Source organism: Rhinatrema bivittatum, chromosome 14, assembly GCF_901001135.1.
Source record: "Rhinatrema bivittatum chromosome 14, aRhiBiv1.1, whole genome shotgun sequence".
Taxonomy (NCBI): Eukaryota; Metazoa; Chordata; class Amphibia; order Gymnophiona; family Rhinatrematidae; genus Rhinatrema; species Rhinatrema bivittatum.
Window position 1 is genome coordinate 42,909,609 of NC_042628.1, and position 21,128 is coordinate 42,930,736.

Consider the following 21,128-nt stretch of genomic DNA (forward strand, 5'->3'; position numbering starts at 1 on the left):
GGAGTATAAATTTAGTTTTTCAAGCACTAACTTAACTTCCTTTTGAGACTTTAGGAAAATCTTCAATTAAAGTCTTAACTCTTAAAACAGTCTTTTTGGTGGCAATTACTTCTGCAAGAAGAATTTCAGAATTAGGCTTTATCATGTCAATCTCCTTTTTTGAGATTTATAAAGAATTCAGTAATTCTGAGACCTGTTTCTTCCTTTTTTTTCCCTGAGGTAGTATCTCTTTTTCATATGGATCAGTGCTTTGTTCTTCCTACTTTTAACAAGAGTGAGTGTAAAGAAGGTCTAAATTCATTAAGATTTTTAGATGTCAAGAGAGTTTTTCGAAAGTCTGAAAGTTGTTCTTTTTTGTGGTCCACGTAAGGGAGAATTGGCTTCAAATTCTTGGATAGTTAGATGGCTGAAGAATTCTATTTCTTCAGCTTACTTGTTACAAGGTAAAATGGTACCTAATATGATTAAGGCCCATTCAACATGAGCACAAGCCTCATCATGGGCTGAAAGATGTTCGGCAAGTCCAATGGAAAATTTGCAAAACATTATAGGTTGGCTCTTCTTGCTAGACAAAATGCCAATTTTGGTTCATCAGTCTTAAAAGCGGGATTGTCATCCTTAGATGGGCTTTGGTATTTCCCATAGGTTCAGTACTGGTGGAGCAGAAGATAATGGAAGGAGAAATTATGTCTTACCTGTTAATTTCCTTTCCTTTACTTCTGCTACACCAGTCCAGAACCCCGCCCTTTATAACTGAAGATAAGATTTCTAATCAAATTATTTTGAGTGTTTAATTTTTTCTGTTGCATTTGAGCTTGGTTTCCTTCAAGCTGAAATTGTGATTTATTCATTTTATTTATTATAGCTCTATAAGATTAATTTTTAGAACTTGTTACTTTTACGATATGTTTGTTTTTGTTAATTTTAGCTTAGACAATAGTAAACTGTTTGAATGTGTTCTAATTATCATTTATATTCTAGTGATGTCATAAAAAAAAAAAGTTTAGAACTCTGCCTCCATTTGCGATGGATGAGAGGATATACCCATAGGTTCAGGACTGGTGGAGCAGAAGGTAATGGAATAGAGATATATCAATATATTGATATCTAAGAACAGGAAGATTCATTAAGGACCCAAACTTTTCTCTCTGGTCTTGTGAAATAGTCAGCTTTTAGTCATTGATTCAAAACAACCCCCATTACTAACCTTATTTTTTTGGGAGACTTGTTATTTTGTCGTCAATAAAATTGTAACCATGTATTGGAAACAAGATATTAGTTTAATGTGGATGAAACATGGTGACTTTGTCTTATCTGTGTAACATTGGGCAGTGAGTAAATTTCTGTGTGTGAATATATCTATACTGTTTTTAAGAGCATATATATTTGACTAAGGGTTGAAGATATTCCTTTTGTATGTATGTCATTGTATGCTGGTTGATTTTTGACCATGTATTTTTAAAGTTTTTGTAAACATTGATTAAAGATACTTGTAATATATTCATTGTATTTTATGATTCCTTCGCGTTCAAGATAGCAGATCACAATGCAATATACCAGTCATTATTTGACATATAGATACGTTTATGTATGTCCTTCCACAGAGCCTTTAGCTCTCTCCGTATTAAAGGGGTAGGTAACCTGTTGCTAGATGTCTGCTCTCTCAGGCTGGGAAACTCAGCAGCAGTGTCCCTGAAGTCTTCAATTCCATTATAAAATGAAGACATTTCCTGTGACTGCTTTGCACACAGCAGTTCCAGCTGTTCCATGAGCCTATCCGGAGTATTAGCAGCCAGATGCTCTGTGAATCAACAATATAAAAAAGATCATTACAAGGAGCTTGCAATGGTTGGTACGTCATAGTATGAGAGGTGGGAATAATAAGATGCTGCAGGCAATTTATCTGTCAGGGATGTCTGCTTAATAGCACAACTCACAACACACAGCAGTTTAGAATAAGCAGGCTAGAATTTAGCTGGCTAAGTTAGGGGCATTCTGGGGGCGTAACTAGGAAGAGATGAGTTAGCCAACTAACTGGGTGATTCATCAAGCTGTGTTAGGGCTCTAATGCACATTATAATGCGTATATTGTGCAATATGCGTGATATTTTGCATCTCCCCACCCAGATACCCTCCCCTATTACAATGACCTTCTTTGCAAGTGATTTTCATACATGAATAATGAAATGCATGCAAAGAAAGTCATTACCAGTCAACTTTATGTTAATATTTGGCTAACCAAAAAGATGGTTAGCCAAAACAAAATATCTACACCTATTTGAAATACATTAGATGTGCAGAGGGAGGCCCAGAACCCTAACATGGGTCCCAAGGCTCCTGCTGCATATTTAAAGTGGCAGAAAAAAAATTTGCAGCCAAACGAGGAGGTTGAGCAGGGGTCAGGGCTGACCCCCATCTCTACCCAGGGCTACCAGTCAAGGCAGCCCTGACACCCACAAAATGTTTAAAAGTTACAAAATGAACAGTATAGCAACAGCCCCAGCCCCTCCTTCCCACCTTCCCAAAGCACACAATAAAATGTGGCCCCATCCCATGATACTAATACCCCCACCCTCCCAGACAAGACCACAACTCTGCTCCCCTCCAAAAAAAAAAAAAAACAACAACAACAACTAGTGCAGGACCTCCCACCACCACCCATAATTCTCCCCCCACCCAACCCCTCCAGAATCGCCCCATACCTTAAACTGGATCTTGCATCAGGGCCACTGTGCTGACCTGACCAGGTTAATCCATGACCAGTGCGGTTATGCACCTCTACCAACAGATGGAGACGGAGCAAAGCTGATGTCACAGTATATATACCCCTGCTCTGACATCAGCCCACCAGTATTCTCTGCAAAAGCCAACTGTGGACAAACTAACAATACTTGATTATAACCATGATCAGTCAACCACTCAAGCACTCAGTCAACAGGAAACACTGAACTCAGAGTGTAACCACTAATCTAGGGATTGAAACTAATACCAATAATCCCTGGAAATGCAGCCACTCAGGAGGACAATAACACCACAAACTGGCAGCCAAGGGCAAGAAGGTGGATTAACCTGTCTTCACTAGAGAAAAGGAAATTTATCAGGTACGTAGTAATTTCTCATTTCTCAGCATTCAGACAGGTTAATTCATGACCAGTGGGATGTACCCAAGCTACTCCTAAAAAGGGTGGGAAGCTACCTGCAGTCCGACCAACACCACATGTGTGAAGGTTGCGTCTTCCCGGTCTGCACATCCAGATGGTAATACCTGGAAAAAGTATGTAAGGAAAACCACGTTGCTACTCGGCAAATTTCGACAGGAGACAACAATCGAAGCTCCGCCCATGACACTGCCTGAGCCCTAGTGAAATAAACCCTAACCTGTTTAGGTAACGGCTGCTCAGCATCCACATACATGGCCAGGATAACCTACGTAATCCAGTGGGCTGCTGTAGCCTGCAATGCCGGCTCACCCTGTTTACTCCCACTTTGGCATACAAACAGCCAGTCAGTCTTTCTAAGAGGTCTGGAAACCTTCAAGTACCTCAAGAGATGTCGCTTAACATCCAAGGTCCATAACAGACGATATTTATCCACATCTCTCTCCCTGTCCAGCGTCAGTAGGGAAATCGATTGATTCAAGTGAAAGTCTGAAATCACTTTTGGCAAAAAAGAAAGAACAGTTTGCAGCTGGACCGAACATGGAGTTGCTTGCAAGAACGGTTCCCTGCAAGAAACTCTACACACAAAGCAAATTGCTACAAGAAAAAACATCTTCAAGGTTAGTAACTTCAAGGAGAGGCTATGTAGTGGTCAAACAGTGGGACCTGCCAGAAAATCCAGATCCAGATTAAGGCTCCACAAAGGCATCACCAACCGCAAAGGAGGATGAAGATGCTTCACCCCCTTCAAGAACCAGGCCACATCCAGATGGGCCGACAAGGGTCCAACACTTACCTGAACCTGGAAACAGACAAGAACCACCACTTGCACCTTCAAAGAATTAAGGGTGAAACCCTTAAGCAACCCATCCAGCAAAATGAGCAGGATCTTAACCGAATGAGTACAAAACCCTCGTTCCTCATACCAAACCTCAAACACTAGCCAAATCCGAACACAGGCTAAGGAAGTGAAGAACTTCTGAACTCAAAGCAAGGTGAAAATCACAGCAGTGGAAGATCCATGCTTCAGAAACCGAGCCCTTTCAAGGAACATACCGTCAGGCAAACTCAAGTCAGATCTTCATGAAGAACAGGTCCCTGTTGTAACAGATCCCTTTGGACCGGTAACCGGAGAGGAGAGTCCAACAAAAGTCTCTACAGATTTGCATAACATGGCCTTCTAGGCCAGTCTAGAGCCACCAGAAGTACCATCTCCATGTGCCTCTTGATTCTCTGAATCAACCTGTTCAACAAGGGGCCACAGAGGGAAAGCATACAGAAGCTTACCCCTCGGCCATTTCTGCACTAGAGCATCGATACCCAGAGACTTTGGATTTCACCTGCAACTGAAGAAACGAGGAACTTTTGATTGTGTGATATCACTAGCAAGACTAGATATGGTAGACCCCAGTGGTTCACTATGAGCTGGAATGTTTCATCCAACAATTCCCATTCTCCTGGATCCAGACTCTGCTGAGAAAGTTGGTTCTCACATTGTCTTTTCCCACAATGTGGGAGGCAGTGATCTCCTGGAGATGTACCTCCACCCATACCATAAGCTGGTCTATTTCCTGTGACACTTGTTTACTCTTGGTGCCTCTCTGGCGATTGATGTAATCCACTGTCGTCACATTGTCTGACATTACTCAGACTGCTTGACCCTGCAAGCAGTCAACAAACCGCAACTGAATGGCATACACTTCCAGACAAATGATGCTCCAGAGAGACTCCTCTGCACTCCAGCCCCCCTGTGCCAACTCCTGACAGTGAGCACTCAACCCTGGAGGCTTGCAACTGTCGTGAGCACCACCCAGTCCAGAGCTTGCAACGAAACTCTCTTTCTTAGATGATCCATCTGCAATCACCATTTCAGTTGGATGCCAATCTCCACTGGTAACTGAAGCCATATCGAGTAATCCTGAGACTGTGGATTCCAACATGCAAGTAGTGTGCGCTAAAGAGGATGCATATGTGCCCTTGCCCATGGAACCACCTCTAGGTAAGACCATACTGCTTCTATCAATAGTCACACCTGAGCCACCAGCTTTTGAATGTGGATCATGGGCAGAAAAACCCTGCCTTAGTGTTGAAATGAACACCGAGATACTCCAGCATCTGAGAGGGCTGTAAATTGCTCTTGACCAAGTTCACCACCCAACGGAGCTCCTGCAGCATGGAGACCATCTTGTGCAAGGTTTGAATGCTGTCTTCCAAGCCTTTGGCCCAAATTACCAGAATGCCATCCTTTCTCAACGACTGTCACTACCACCACGACCTTGGAGGTGGTTATGGACATAGTGGACAAACCGAAAGGCAGTGCTCAAAACTGGTAATATCGACCCAAAATGGCAAACTGCAGAAACCATTGATGCTCCAGTCGAATGGGAATATGTAGATATGCCTCTGACAAATCCAGAGATGTAAGAAACTCCCCCAACTGTATTGCCATTATCACCAAGAATAATGTTTCCATGCGGAAATGAGTCACTCGCAAATGATAATTAACTCCCTTTAAGTCCAGGATAGGGCAAAAGGAACCCTCCTTCTTGGGCACAATGAAATAAATGGAATGCCTGTATTTTCTTGTGAATTGGGCACTGGAATCATGACCCACAAGTTCAGAAGCCCCCCATCTAGGTTGCCTGGGCCAAAAGGACTAAGTCCTACTCAAAGGTCTATCCCTCTGAGAAGCTGCTCCTCTGTAGGGTCGAAAATGTCTGAAATCCCTCTTACACCGAACGAGCATGGCACCTGCATCTTATCCTCTGGCAACCGAGGAACCTGAGACTCTCCCCACTTACTAGCCATTTCCTCTTTCTCACTCCCAAATAAGAGTGATCCTTTGAAATAAGAATAGACTTTGAAATTGTATTGGATGACCAAATCTACAGCCACAGCTGATGCTTGGCCACTATCACTAAATGTTGCAACTGTCACTGCCTGACGTCTTCACTCCACCCTCTTTACCTCTGTGGCGATTCCCTCCATGGTTTAAGGACGGCTGGCTGCCGCGGCGTCTCCCTGCCGACTTCCTCCAGCATCCCTGGACCAGCCCGACACTGCAATTCCGCCATGTTGCCTGAAGCCTAGGGTGCGCACGCTGGCTCCGATTGAAGTACCAGCAAGGGCGTGAACCTCAGGGGCGTCCCCCTGAGATGACGTCATCCGCTTCCGTTATTTAAAGGTCTCTGATATCACTAACAAACTGGCAGGCCGATACAGTAAGGACGCGTAAGAGAGTGCGGCAGTGCCGGGCGCACCCTTGTTTGCCGCATGCACAGTTTGGATCACATACTGCTCGATACAGTATTCAAATGAGACACAAATGCAAGCCACGTCCAAAGCGGGTCCATGAAGCGGTAGGCGAGCGCAATCCATTGTACTGTATAGAGCTCTATACAGCGCCTATACAGTATCCTGGGTGCGCTGGTACCTGTCATTTCAAATGTCATTTGAAATGTCATTCCACCAGGAAAGTGGATGGTTCTCCTACAGACCCCGCTGCCTTGAGTACCCGGCGCCAGCAAGCCCCAACAGCTGGCGATCTGCGGCAGGGAGCGCAACAAAGCACCTGTGCACGCAGCTCCGATTTTCCGCCTCCTTCGGACGGGCAAGAGAGAGACGAAATTTCATGGGCAAACTTTCCCCCAGCCCCTGCTCACCTGCCCTGGCCATGGCCACGCAAGCCCCCAGCAGCAGCAGCAGAAGGGTGTCCATGGGTGCCGGTCTCCCATGCGGGCACGCTGACAGCTCCGGAGCAGCCTCAGTCCTCTCTCCCCTCCTCCCGAGACGTGCACCGTGGCTCCCCTGCTTCCCGGGGGCAGCCAACGGCGAGAGCGACTTCAGCAGCCTGGGACGAATGGGGCGCTCCCTATGCGAGGCGACTTCCAGCAGCCCCCGCCGGCGAAGGTGCATGAACGCACACCTGTACACCCAATTTGGGCACTCAAGGCAGCGAAGGTGCATGAATGCACGCCGAGACCTGAGTGCCCGGCTGGACATCAGAGGTCACGGCGTGCATTCATGCACCTTCGCTGGCTTGAGCGCCTAAATTGGACATACAGGCAGGCACTCACGGCAGCGGGAAGGTGTTCTGTTTTGGTGTTGTGTTTCAGGCCGAGTGCGTGAGCGAGCCGAAGTCCGGGCTGTAGGCGCCCAGATGTGGGGAGGGCCGGAACCCGCCGGCCGGGCTCTGCACCTCCAGCCAGGGCCCCGCCGCCGCCTGGCCGTGCACGTCCCACCAGGAGGAGGCACTGTTCACAGTTCGCCACCTCCCCCGACAGGCCCGAGTGGAAGCCCGACTTGTATCAGGACTTGTAGGGGTGCGCCATGCCCATGCATGGGTACAGGCCCTCGGCCACCGAGCTGTGCACCTTGGAGATGAAGGCCGACTGGCCGCTGGCGTCCTGTGACGAGGAGGTGGAGGAGGATGAAGAGGCCGCTGTAGTCGCTGCTGAAGGCCGACGACGTGGGCGAGGTGGAGGCCAGGCAGAAGGTGCTTGTTGGCAGCGCCCGCCGCGCCCCCGGCCAGTCTACTGGAGGCCTGGCTGCTGGCCACAGAGAAGTCCCCCAAGCTGGAGCCCAGGTTGCAGCTGGACATGGAGCGTTTCCAGGGGACGTCTGTGACCTCTGACGTACAGCCGGGCGCTCAGGTCGCGGCGTGCGTTCATGCACCTTTGCTACCTTGAGTGCCCGCCTGTACGCCCAATTTGGGCGCTCAAGGCAGTGAAGGTGCATGAACGCATGCCATGACCTCAGACGTCCAGCCGGGCACTCAGGTCATGGCGTGCGTTCATTCACCTTCACCGGCGGGGGCTGCTGGAAGCCACCTCGCATGAGGAGCGCCCGATCCGCCCCGGGCTGCTGAAGCTGCTCTCACCGTCGGCTGCCCCCGGGAGGCAAGGGAGCCGTGGTGCGCACCTCGGGAGGAGGGGAGAGAGGACTGAGGCTGCTCTGGAGCTGTCAGCGAGCCCGCACGGGAGACTGGCACCCATGGACGCCCTCCTGCTGCTGCTGCTGGGGGCTTGCGTGGCCGCGGCCAGGGCAGGTGAGCGGGGGCTGGGGGAAATTTTGCCTCTCTATTGCCCGTCCGAAGGAGGTGGAAAATCGGAGCTGCATGCACAGGTGCTTTGTTGCACTCCCTGCCGCCGATCACCGGCTGCTGGGGCTTGCCTGTCGCTTGTCAAGCTGGCAATGCCCGAGCGCAATACAGAAATGATTTTCGCCCTGTGCCTTGCTTTATTTTTTGGAATAATTTTTCCCTCTTGTGCAAGAAGCATTTTTTCTGTGGATTGGGTTGGTTTGGGAGTGGGCGGCTAAGTTCACCACACTAACGCCAGGGTCAGGGTAGGCGGTAAATTTGCAGGTTAAAGACATGGCAAAATAGCTGGTTAAAAAGGCGATAATCTGGGCGCAAGTTACTGTATCGGAGGGAATAGCTAATCCGATCATTAACATATCATATACATACCATGGGCGGAAAGGGATACGCGTCGATTTCAAGAAGCGGTAAGGACGCGTAAAACCGGATACTGAATCGCGGGTTAGATATACACTTCCAAATTGTGCGTACAAAGCGGGTTAGAAACAGGGTAACCACAGCCGCGCTTTACTGTATCAGCCTGTGAGTTAGCAAGGATTCCTTCAAGCTACTCTGCCTCCTTGGACTTAGCAGAGGTACCCGCTCCTCGGGGGCCTCACTCTCTTTGCCTTTCAGGTTACAGACAGGAACTGGTACTCGCTCCTCGAGGGCCCTTGTTCCTGACTCTCTGCTGATTCTCTTCTGCCTGGAAGCTATCGCTGCCTACATCATTGTGAGCTGCTATTGCTCTCTCAGAGCTTTCCCTGGAACCAGGTACTCGCTTCTTGAAGGCATACCCTTTCCAGCTGCTGAGCCTCTCCGAGACCATTATTGTGAGTGTTGTCATCTATGTTCTGTTCTTGAACTCTGCATACCCTGCCTACTCACTGTCTACAGTTTCTCAACAGCTCAGCCATCCTGGGATCACTGTTCCAATATCTGAGGGACTTCAGCCCTGCCGGGCACTTCTGCTCACTACTGCCACCTCTGGTGGTTTAAAAAACCTGTTTAATAAAAGAACTAGTGTGTGTCTGTCTCCATACTCTGAGCCTGACCGGTGGTCCCTCTCAGGATCTTCCCCCAGGGGCGTGGTCATCTGCCACTGGCCCAAGGATCCACCCACAACTAACACCAGTATTATTACAGATTGATAACTCCTCTATCTGATTGCTCCTCCCATCAGCATAGCGGATTATTACACTAAAGCCACCCCTCTAGCAGAAGTACTGACCAGGTCGCAGCCCACAACCACCAAAAAGGTGACTGCTGGTTCCATCACTGTCCTGGAATTCAAATCAGTCTCATCGACCTCTGAAAAAGAAGCAAACAAACACAGGCCAAAAGGGATCAGCAAGAGGCTATCTGCAAATTCATTGCCACTGCCTCAAAGGCTTGCTAAGGATAGCTTCAATTCTCCTATCCTGAGCATCCTTCAATGCCACTCCACCTTCTACCGAAATGGTCAATCACTTGGTGATGGAACACACCAGCGTATCCACTTTTGGAAAACGCAACTGCTCTCTCACCACAGGATCCAGAGAGTACAGAACTTCCAAGGCTCACCCCCCCCCCCCCCCCCCTTTAAAATTAGCTTACGGAGTTCCCCATTCAAGATCAATCAACTGTTGAATAGCATCCATAATGGGGAAGAAGCATGATGGTTTACACAAAGTCACCAAAATGGGATTCTTCTTTGGTTGAGACGTAGGATTAGCACCCGGTACTCCTAGCATCTTTAGTGTCAGAGAGATCAGAGTCGGGAACTCATCTCTAGGAAAGAAGTGCAACATCATTTGATCAGGTTTCAACCCCAGAGGAATTTCCCTATGGTACAGGGAATAAGAATCACCTTCCTCATCCGTGCCATCCGGTTCCCCATCAGTCAGGCTGATACAGTAATGTGCGCTCCGGTGGAGCACACTGTTAGCCCGCGTTTGGCCACGGGTTTTCAACACGCTATTTTTACCCCTTATACAGTAAGGGGTAATAGCGCGTTGAAAACACGTGGCCAACCCCCCCGAAACTAATAGCGCCTGCAACATGCAAATGCATATTGATGGGCCTATTAGTTATTCCCGCGCGATACAGAAAGTAAAATGTGCAGCCAAGCCGCACATTTTACTTTCAGAAATTAACAACTGCCAAAGGCAGGCGTTAATTTTAGCCGGCACCAGGAAAGAGTACAGAAAAGCAGAAAAAACTGCTTTTCTGCACACCCTCCAACAATATCATAGCGACTTAATATCATAGTGATATTAAGTCGGAGGCTCCAAAATTAAAAAAAAATCAAAAATTAAAAAAAAAAAAATTAAAAATCTGCCCGCGGCCTGCGGGTTGGAAGAAAGATGCTCAATTTAGCCGGTGTCCATTTTCCCGACCTATGGCTGTCAGTGGGTTCGAGAACAGACGCCGGTAAAATTGAACGGCGGCTATCAAACCCGCTGACAGCCGCCGCTTCTGTCGAAAAGGAGGCACTAGGGACACGCTAGTGTCCCTAGCACCTTCTTTTACCGCAGGCCCTAATTTACATACCTGGGCTTTCTGAATCGCGTGCCCAGAAGAGTGGCCTGTGCGCGCGTCGGGAGATCGGGCGCTCACTGGCTCTCCCATGCGTTTTTTTGTATCAGCCTGAGTGTGATTCACAACAGGCCAAAACGCCTTCTGATGTTTACCTGCAGCACCAGCCTTGTGGGATTCCACAGCCTGCGATCCTGAACTTTCAGGTTTGGACGGCTCTGCCAAACGTGCCTGAAGAAAGGACTGAAGCCTTTGAAAAAATTCCACCCAACAGAAGATGGAAGAGTCCATACCAAAACCAGGGGTCATCATTCTGGCACCCAGTAAGTTGCCTTCCCATAGTGATGAACCAGTTAGGGGAGTCTCAAAACCAAGCAAAACCTCTGACAGATCCCCCTCTGGTTCTCTTGCTGTTTTGGGAAGGGCCAGGCACAGCAAAATTAGTTGGAAACAACTTGCCCTGAGCCTCCAAACAGCACTGACAATGATTAGAGGGGACCCCAGCCTGTAATGCCTGAAAATTAGGGATGTGAATCGTTTTTTGACGATTTAAAATATCGTCTGATATTTTTTAAATCGTCATTAATTGTTAAAGAGTGCGATACAATAGAAATTCCACCGATTTATCGTGAAAAAATCATTAATCGGGTTAGTGCACACTAAAGGGAGTTAGGACACAACCTAAAAACCCACCCCAACCCTTTAAAACTGCTCCCTTAGCCTCCACCATCCTCCCGACCCCCCCCCCCCCCCAAAAACATTTTAAAATTACCTGGTGGTCCAGCGGGGGTCCTGGGAGCGTTCTCTCGCGCTCGGGCTGTCAGCCGATAAACAGAAAACCCACCCCGACCCTTTAAAACTGCTCCCTTAGCCTCCACCACCCTCCCGACCCCCCCCCCCCCCCCCAAAAAAAAACATTTTAAAATTACCTGGTGGTCCAGTGGACTCTCGGGCCGTCGGCTGCCACTAATAAAAATGGTGCTGATGGCCCTTTGCCCTTACCATGTGACATGGTAAGTGTGCCATTGGCCGGCCCCTGTCACATGGTAGGAGCACTGGATGGCCCGCGCCATTTTTAAAGATGGTGCTGGCCATCCAGTGCTCCTACCATGTGACAGGGGCCAGCCAATAGCACGGTTACCCTGTCACATGGTAAGGGCAAAGGGCCATCAGCACCATTTTTATTAGTGGCAGCCGACAGCCCGAGAGCGGGAGATCGCTCCCGGGGCCCACTGGACCACCAGGTAATTTTAAAACGTTTGGGGGGGGGGTCGGGAGGGTGGTGGAGGCTAAAGGAGCTGTTTTAAAGGGTCGGGGTGGGTTTTTTGTTTATTGGATCGGGTGCAGTCGATTAAAAAAAAAACAGAAAACGATCGGGCTGGACGAAAAAAAATGCACAATTTGAATCGGAACCAGAATCGGTTCGGTTCCAATTCACATCTCTACTGAATATGGAAAGCAGTGCAAATCACAAGGCGCTTAGGCTTCTTTGCTACCAGAGCCATGGATAACAATTTCCAGTAGCAGCATGCTGAATAACAAGCATTTGACATTTGTGAGTCCAACAATACATCTGTACCTGGCAAGCCCAGACAGAATGTTCAGAAAACAGATGCCCAAAATTAGGTTGCCCAAGTATAGGGCACACGCATACACACTTATGCATATATATAGCAAATATAAGATCCCAGGTACTGTGAATATGTATATAAAGTGCTCACTAGATATAGCAAAAAAAAACCAACACAAAACAAAAAACAACCCACAAAGGAGAGCAGCACTAATATACAGATTAAATGTGCAATGTTACAAAATTAAAACTTGATCTTTATTACTAGCTTTCATCATAGTTCATAACATAAATAAGCTGCTATATGAGTACATTAACAAGTACGTATGGGATAGTATGCAATATTAAAAATTCCCTTGCTTAACTGGCTAGAACCTTAACTTAGGTTCAACATGCAATACAAAATGTCATGAACTTGATACAAAGTACCAGATACAACTTGATACAAAGAATCCAGATACATTTGGCATACAAAGAGTTCAGTGTCACAAGCTTGATACAAAAAAAAAAAGTAAGCACAATGCTAAAGGTGTGCAGGCTTGATGCAAATTAAACCTATCTAGATAGATACTCCGTTGAATGCTTGAACTACAAATGCCCAAAATTTGGATGCCCAACTATGCGGTACAGACGGACGCTCAACCTGGATGCGCAGGCACGAACCGCCAGGCACTGCTTTCGCGGGAAACTTGCGCAGAAGAAAGCGCGCGAATGCCGCGGCCTACCAAGCGGTGTCCCAGCGAAGTCTGAGAGTGAGACCTAACCGAAAGGGCCGCTCAACCTGTCAAAACTACCATGACTTCCCCCCATGGAGGTGGGAACGCTTGTCAGATCGGTGCGCCGAGGCTCGGAGACCAGAAACAGAAGAGGAAGCCCTAAATCACTTTCTGCTTACTCTTTTTTTAAATAACGCTTTACCTGAGCTCGGCCGGTACACTTTTTTTTAAAAATAACTCTTTATCTGAGCTCAGCCGTCCTGGCAGAGTACAGAGCGGGTCTCTGGCTGCAGGGGGAGAGGCCTAAGGCTTTCACTGCCACGCTCTGCTTCCTGCACCTGATAGCCTTTAAGGTGATTCTACCCTGGCAGCTAAGTGCATGCCGGAAAACCGGCTACCGGACTGAGGCACTCGACTGAGGGAGAGATCACCAGATATCACCTCAGGAGAGGCGGTGCGTAATCAGTCCTTCTCTTTCTCTCTCTGTTTTATGCAAGACTGTTTTCTAAAGGTAAAGACAAAACGTTTAACATACATGACTCTGAAGGATGTCAAACTACAGAAAAGAAATATAGCCATATTAGCAGTTTCCATTGTACATGCCTCCCCCCCCCCCCCCCCCCCCAGACAAGCAATTCCCACAAGGGAGATGCATTTCCACCATCTGGTGGAGATGGAGAATACTGGCGGACTGATGTCAGAGCAAGGGTATATATACCGTGACATTAGCTTTGCTCCATCTCCACATGCTGGTAGAGGTGCATAACCCCACTGTCATGGATTAACCTATCTGAATGCTGAGAAATGGGACCTTACTAAGGCCTTATACAGGTATTACCTCCTCTTCTTGAATGCGGATCAGTCTGTTCTGCACCCAAAGACCTTTACTGCTTTGCAACCTACTCTAATATTGTGCAATTGTCCTCAATAGACAGGTCATTATCAAGAGAAATACAATCCTTATGGTTCTTATCTCCAGTTTCCATCTGGAACACATCAATTTGGTCCTGTAATACACTGGACATAAAATATCTGCTTCTGTTCATTTTGTTGTCTTATACACTGGCAATAATAAATGCTAGTAAATGGTCAAACAGCCCAAACCAGCAACCATGCTTTTGGGAACTGACATCTTTAAGAACTGAGGCCCAGACAAATTGCACTTTAATGACATAGTTTCAATCTAGTTGCTCATAAATAAAGGCCAAAACAAAAGGTGATACCTTTCACTGGATTAACTTCATTTATTCCCTGACTAGCTTTTGGGACCTATACTCCATTCATCAGGTTAAAACAGAATCATTCAGTCTAGTTGTTACCAGAAATATCCTCCAAGTCCACTGCTGGCAAGGCGGATTCTTCAGAACTCAGGCTGACCTCTTCCTGCTCTTGAAGGTTCTGAATAATCTTGTCCAAGTCCCACTGCATGATATACTGCAAAAAACAAAAGCAGCTCGGTAGCACTTAGCCCTGTGCATGGACCTCCAGCAAAGGAGAAATGGGCTAACTCAGTAAAATCTTTCCAAACCACAGGCCGGGCACAGAGAGAAGGCTCAATCCCAGAGCTGAGAAGGTGCACAAGTGGCCAATGTATTACCAGCTCCAATGCAGATGTTGCTCAGTCATTCAGAACACTATACTGTTGGACATCCTCGTATGTCACTATCATGCAGTAGCATCTCCCACAGGCCTAAAGCAGCAGACTCTTTCACTGTGCTAAAAGTTATTTTAGGTGATTTAAAAACATGTTAACAAATATAACAAGCATAGGGGAAAAAAGTGAATGCCCCAACCAAACACTGTCTAGAATCAAAAAAACCATGGGGCAGAGAAATCTCAAATGTCCAATATCTTTGTCCTTGAGAGGTCTTTATTTGTAGACTCACAGATGTATCACAAGATATTGCAGGCTTCTTATGAGTCACACGGTCCCCCGACATGGACTGTGTTTCGTACAACTGCTTCGTGAGGGACCAATAATCTAAATATAACAGAATATATAGGGGTAGATCTTTAAAAAATACGCGATCGCGTACTTTTGTTCGCGCACCAGGCGCGAACAAAAGTACGCTGGATTTTATAAGATACGTGCGTAGCCGCGCGTATCTTATAAAATCCGGGGCCGGCGCGCGCAAGGGGGTGCACATTTGTGCAACCTGCGCGCGCCGAGCCCAGCATGCACTGCCTGTTCCCTCCAAGGCCGCTCCGATTTCGGAGCGGCCTCGGAGGGAACTTTCCTTCGCCCTCCCCCCACCTAACCCACCCCCCCGGCCCTATCTAAACCCCCCCCTAACTTTGCGCGTGCCGGCCGGCAGCCCCACTCCGTCCTCCGGTCCCGGGGGCTGGTCCGGAGGCCTCGACCACGCCCCCAGGCCGGCGCCACGCCCCCGGGCCCGCTCCCGAAACGCCATGGCACGCCCCCGAAACGCCGAGTCGTTTCGGGAACGCCCCCGGACATGCCCCCTCCCCCCCTTTTCGAAAGCCCCGGGACTTACGCATGTCCCGGGGCTTTATGCGCGCCGGCGGCCTATGCAAAATAGGCGCGCAGGCCTTTTAAAATCCGCCCCATGTTGTTTTAGTAAAAGAACAAAAAGATATCAAATACATAAAGGACTGCAAAAAGAATAATCTTACCACAATTTTGCAAATTTTGATTGCTAAGAGCAGAGAGTCTCTGACAACAGAGCTAAAAATAAAATTACATAGTGAAAGTCTGTGTATACTGTAAATACAACATATATAATAACAGGCTTTTGAGTAATAGATCGTTTACAAAGGTGGATGGGGCATCGGCAGGGCATAGGCGGGACCCGAGGATCCCGTAACCTGCTGCTGCTATGGACTGCGTGTAAGTATAAAAGCAAAAACTGGGGTAGTCAGCGGGGTTTTAGGGGTCACAGCTGGTAGGGTAAAAGGGAGGCAGGTTAGGTGGGGGGGGGGGTTAAGGAAGTTCGCTCCTTTACAGGGGCGAACTGGGAGGGAAGAGGGAATTGGGCCTATTGCGTCACTGCACGCATCTACTAAAATCCCTCCACTTACGTGATCAAGACGGCACTCGCGCACACATGTGTGTGCCGATATAAAATTGTCGTGTCCATGTGTGCGCGCCAGCAACCACATGCACATGGATGCCGGTGTATGGATCTTAAAGTCTACCTTATAGTGCGTGTTTGGGAAATAAATTCTTCACGTGTGGTACATAAACTATGCAGGTGGAAGAACTGTCCCACCAGAATGTTATTATGTAAGTGGCAAGGGTGGCAACTGTCAATTAACAATAAAGTTTTAATCGGTAGGTTTTCTATGGATGGAGGTAGAAAATTCATAGCCCACCAGCGTACTGTGACATCTAGAAAGACAATTTCTGATGGGCGAATAGTAGCAGAAAAACATAAATGTGGATTAATTAATTTAAGCAATCCAGGAACATACAGAATTTAATCTCAGTACCTTCCCATACTAGGAAAGTATCATCAATGTAGCACAGCCATATGAATGGCCAGAATTCGGAAGAATATAAATACTCACTCATTCTCAAAATTGATCACATAAAGGCAGGCGATGACGGGGGCCACCATCGCAGTGTCTTTAATCTATCAACACGGGATACATGATTTACATTTGTTCATTGTGGAGGTGTGTTCAACCTCTCCCCATAGCGAGAATTTCTCCCATTTCCTGACCCAGCATGAACAACATTGGATTCATAATTTAAACACCATTTCCCCAAAGGGTTTGAACTCCCACATAGACTGGTCTGTGTTCTTCTAAAACATAGTTTTTAATAATACTCCATAAGACCCTCTATTTTCTTCTATCTTCCTTTTAATTTCACAGCACTTTTAAAACACAGCACTCAAATGGTTTTCATCTTTCCTCCAAAATAGATTTTACAAAGTCAAAATTAATAGTAAAGAATCACCTCCTTTCAGATCCACCATGGGAGTCCCACAAGGTTCTTCTTTATCTCCTACATTATTTAACATTTATCTTCTCCCTCTATGTCAGCTCCTTTCTAATCTTAATCTTACTCACTTTATTTATGCAGATGACGTCCAAATCCTTATCCCAATTAAAGATTCATTACAAAACACCTTACAATTCTGGAATTCCTGCCTACTATCCATCAACAATCTCCTAACAAAGCTTAATTTGATACTTAACTCCAATAAGACAGAGTTTCTGCTCATCACTCCAGATGGCAACCATTCTTCACTCATCACACACTCCTTTTCTCCTCCAACCTTCTCCACCCAGGTCAGAAATCTTGGGGTCACCATGGACAATCTGCTGAACTACAAAACTTTCATCAATAACATCATAAAGGATTGCTTCTTTAAACTTCAATTATTAAAGAGACTAAGACCCCTATTATATTTCCAAGACTTCAGATATGTTCTACAAACAATAATATTCTCGAAAATAGATTATTGTAACTCTTTACTGCTTGGTCTACCCGCTAACACTTTGAAACCTCTTCAATTATTACAAAATGCCACTGCGAGGATTCTAACCAAATCCAACAAAAGGGAACATATTACACCCATCTTAAAGAACCTTCACTGGCTCCCCATCAATCAGAGAATCTTCTATAAAACCTTAACTATAATCCACAAAGCCATCAAAAACTCTTCTCCAATTGAACTCACCATCCCTTTACAACTACACACCTCTTCCCGTCCAACGAGGCTAGCCCAGAGAGGCACGCTAAAGGCCCATCCGCTCAAAACTTCACTTAGTAAAAGAGCTCTTTCCACCGCTGGACCTAAACTCTGGAACTCTCTCCCTCCTGACCTGAGATTGGAACAATCGACTCCCACCTTTAAAAAGAGACTCAAGACTTGGTTGTTTAATCAAGCATTCTCCTAATCCCAATAACTATTCTGAACTTTTCAATATTCGACCTCAGGCCCGACTCTGTCAATTCCGAACATATATTCTCCTATATTATATTGTATTTAAATTGTACTTTCCTTGCTCCGTTGAAGTTACCGTATTTTTCGCTCCATAAGACGCACCTGACCATAAGACGCACCTAGGATTCAGAGGGGGAAAATTTAAAAAAAAAAAAAATTGTGCTAAACCGGCTCTGCGTCTGGGCGTCTTATGGAGCAAATTAGGGGAGTGCATAGTTTTTTTTTTTCTCCCCATTTTGTTTTCGGGTCTGGGGAGGGCCATTTCGGTCCACTCCCCAGATCAGAAAACTTTTCTTTCTGTGGGAACCCCCAAACCCCCCCCCCCATCCCAACCCTTTAAATTAACAACCTCCACCCCCCTGACCCCCCAAGACCTGCCAAATTAATTTCCTGCAACCCCCCACCCTCCTGACCCCCCCAAGACCTGCCAAACGTCCCTGGTGGTCCAGCGGGGGTCCAGGAGCGGTCCGGGAACGATCTCCTGGGCGTGAGCCGTCGGCTGCCAGTAAACAAAATGGCGCCGACGGCCCTATGCCCTCACTATGTCACTGAGACCGACCGCTGCTATTGGTCGGTCTCAGTGACATAGTGAGGGCATAGGGCCGTCGGCGCCATTTTGTTTACTGGCAGCCGACGGCCCTATGCCCTCACTATGTCACTGAGACCGACCAATAGCAGCGGTCGGTCTCAGTGACATAGTGTGGGCATAGGGCCGTCGGCTGCCAGTAAACAAAATGGCGCCGACGGCCCTATGCCCTCACTATGTCACTGAGACCGACCAATAGCAGCGGTCGGTCTCAGTGACATAGTGAGGGCATAGAGCCGTCGGCGCCATTTTGTTTACTGGCAGCCGACGGCCCACACCCAGGAGATCATTCCCGGACCCCCGCTGGACCACCAGGGACGTTTGGCAGGTCTTGGGGGGGTCAGGAGGGTGGGGGGTTGCAGGAAATTAATTTGTCAGGTCTTGGGGGGGGGGGTTGTAGGAAATTAAGTCGGCAGGTCTTGGGGGAGTCGGGGGGGGGGGGTTGTTAGATTTTTGTTTGGTTTTTTTTTTTATATTCGCTCCATAAGACGCACATACATTTTCCCCCCACCTTTGGGGGAAAAAAAGTGCGTCTTATGGAGCGAAAAATACGGTATTTATTGCTCTCATTAAGTTATTTTATTTATTTCCAAGTTAAATCTTCCCTGTTCTCTGTAAGACATTATTCTACATTCTGTCAATTTTATTGTTACAATGTAAACCGAATTGATTAGCAACTTTGTTGCTAGAACTTCGGTATATAAAACTGTTAAATAAATAATAAATAATTTAATTTTATATTTTTTCATTCATCTCTCTGGCACTTATATCAGGCATCAGTTTTAGAGGTGGTTCACCATTCTTGATGTACAACCTCCATTGTTTTGTATTATGCCTGACATGAGGCCTTTTGTTTACATCAGACACCAAGGCTGGGGGCGTGTCCCTGTTTTGACAGACAGCCATGATCATGTGACCATTTTTTGGCACCATTTGTCTCCCTCTGTTTAAGCATTTAAACCCTGATTTTAACATCAGTTTCCCTCCAATGGGTCACTACTCTCAAATCTCAAACCTTGCCAACATAGGTCTAGCAGGAAATACTCTTGGATGGTTTACCTCATTTCTAAAAGACAGATCTTTCAAAGTCAAATTTAATAACCTCTCCTCTGATCCCTACCCCCTAGAAACCGGTGTTCCACAAGGATCCGCACTATCAGCCACCCTCTTCAATATTTACCTTCTACCTCTCTGTCATTTCATATCTAATCTAGGTATCACTTTCTTCCTATATGCCGATGACATCCAACTTCTAATCCCTATAACATCGACCATTGAAGAAGCCATACGCCTCACAGTAAAACACCTCAAATCAATCAAAATATTTCTGAACCAACTAAAGCTTTGCCTAAACATGAACAAAACCGAATGGATTCTAATAAAAAGAAACTACTCTGAACAATCCTCTCAAATGCCCTTCATTCAAATTGACAACATTAACACCCAAATGAAGAATCCAATAAAAGACCTCGGAATCTGGCTAGACGAAGAACTGAACCTCAAAAAATGCATATCAATAAAAACGAGAGAAGGTTTTCACAAACTCCAGATTCTCAAACACCTCAAACCTCTACTGTTCCTGAACGATTTTAGAACTGTTCTACAAACTCTCATTTTCTCAAGCCTTGATTATTGCAACGCAATCTTCATTGGACTACCTAAATCTACGCTAAAACCATTACAATTACTGCAGAATGCCGCCGCTCGAGTCCTCACTGGCAAGAGGAAATATGATCACATATCGCCTACCCTAAAAAACCTACATTGGCTACCAATTTCACAAAGAATTAAATACAAAACTATAACTATTCTCCATAACGAAATTTACAAAGGAAACAATTCTCCCCTGGATAATATGATTGCAATCCACAAATCACCCCGTACTACAAGGACCAAGGACAGATTACAACTCATCATTCCCCCACTTTCATCTGCAAAACTAACTACCACTAGAAATAGAGCCTTCTCCATAGCAGGTCCTAAAGAATGGAACGCTATCCCAATTTACCTAAGTTCTATCAGAGACTCCAAATCATTCAAAAAAGAACTCAAAACTTGGTTGTTTAGACAATCATTCACAGTCTAAACTGAATAACCTTAGTCCTTATTCCTTCTAAGAATCATCTAAATTGATTTGTAAACTGTTATCTGCTAATATGTTATACTCTGCCTTTGCTGTAATGTTAACTGTCACTATTTTCTCACTTGCGTTATAACATGTTCCATGTATGATGTTGTTCTTTTCTGTAAACTGGGGTGAAGGCTCCCTGCTATACCTCGGTATAAAAAAAAAGACTCTAAATAAATAAATAAATAAATACATACATAAAATACTCCATTTCAGTTTGAACCTTTGGTAAGCTTTTCCTTTTCTTTTTAATATACTACAGCATTATCCTTTCTGAACTGGACAGCATATTTTGTACATTGGGTTTTGCCCTCTATTTTGTATTTGTTTTCTTAGAATGCGATAGAAACTGGATGTAAAAGCATTTACTAAAAAGTGCTGTTTTCCTTGACACATCCGGTCCGCATATTATTGACCTTTGTGTGAGTGACCTTTGTAAGCAATCTATTACTCTTAC

General features: G+C 46.2%; 1 protein-coding gene across 3 annotated transcripts in view; it reads right to left on the reverse strand.

Moving 5' to 3' along the window:
• The window catches only part of C14H16orf71 (chromosome 14 C16orf71 homolog), a 386,375-nt gene that overhangs the window by 336,358 nt on the left and 28,889 nt on the right, over positions 1-21,128 (reverse strand). For all 3 annotated transcript variants that reach the window (XM_029576717.1, XM_029576716.1, XM_029576718.1), the window contains exons 5-6: positions 14,361-14,475; positions 1,642-1,801 (exon numbers count right to left, since the gene is read on the reverse strand). In XM_029576717.1, the coding sequence (XP_029432577.1) occupies positions 1,642-1,801; positions 14,361-14,475 (275 nt within the window). The remainder of the gene's footprint in view (positions 1-1,641; positions 1,802-14,360; positions 14,476-21,128) is intronic.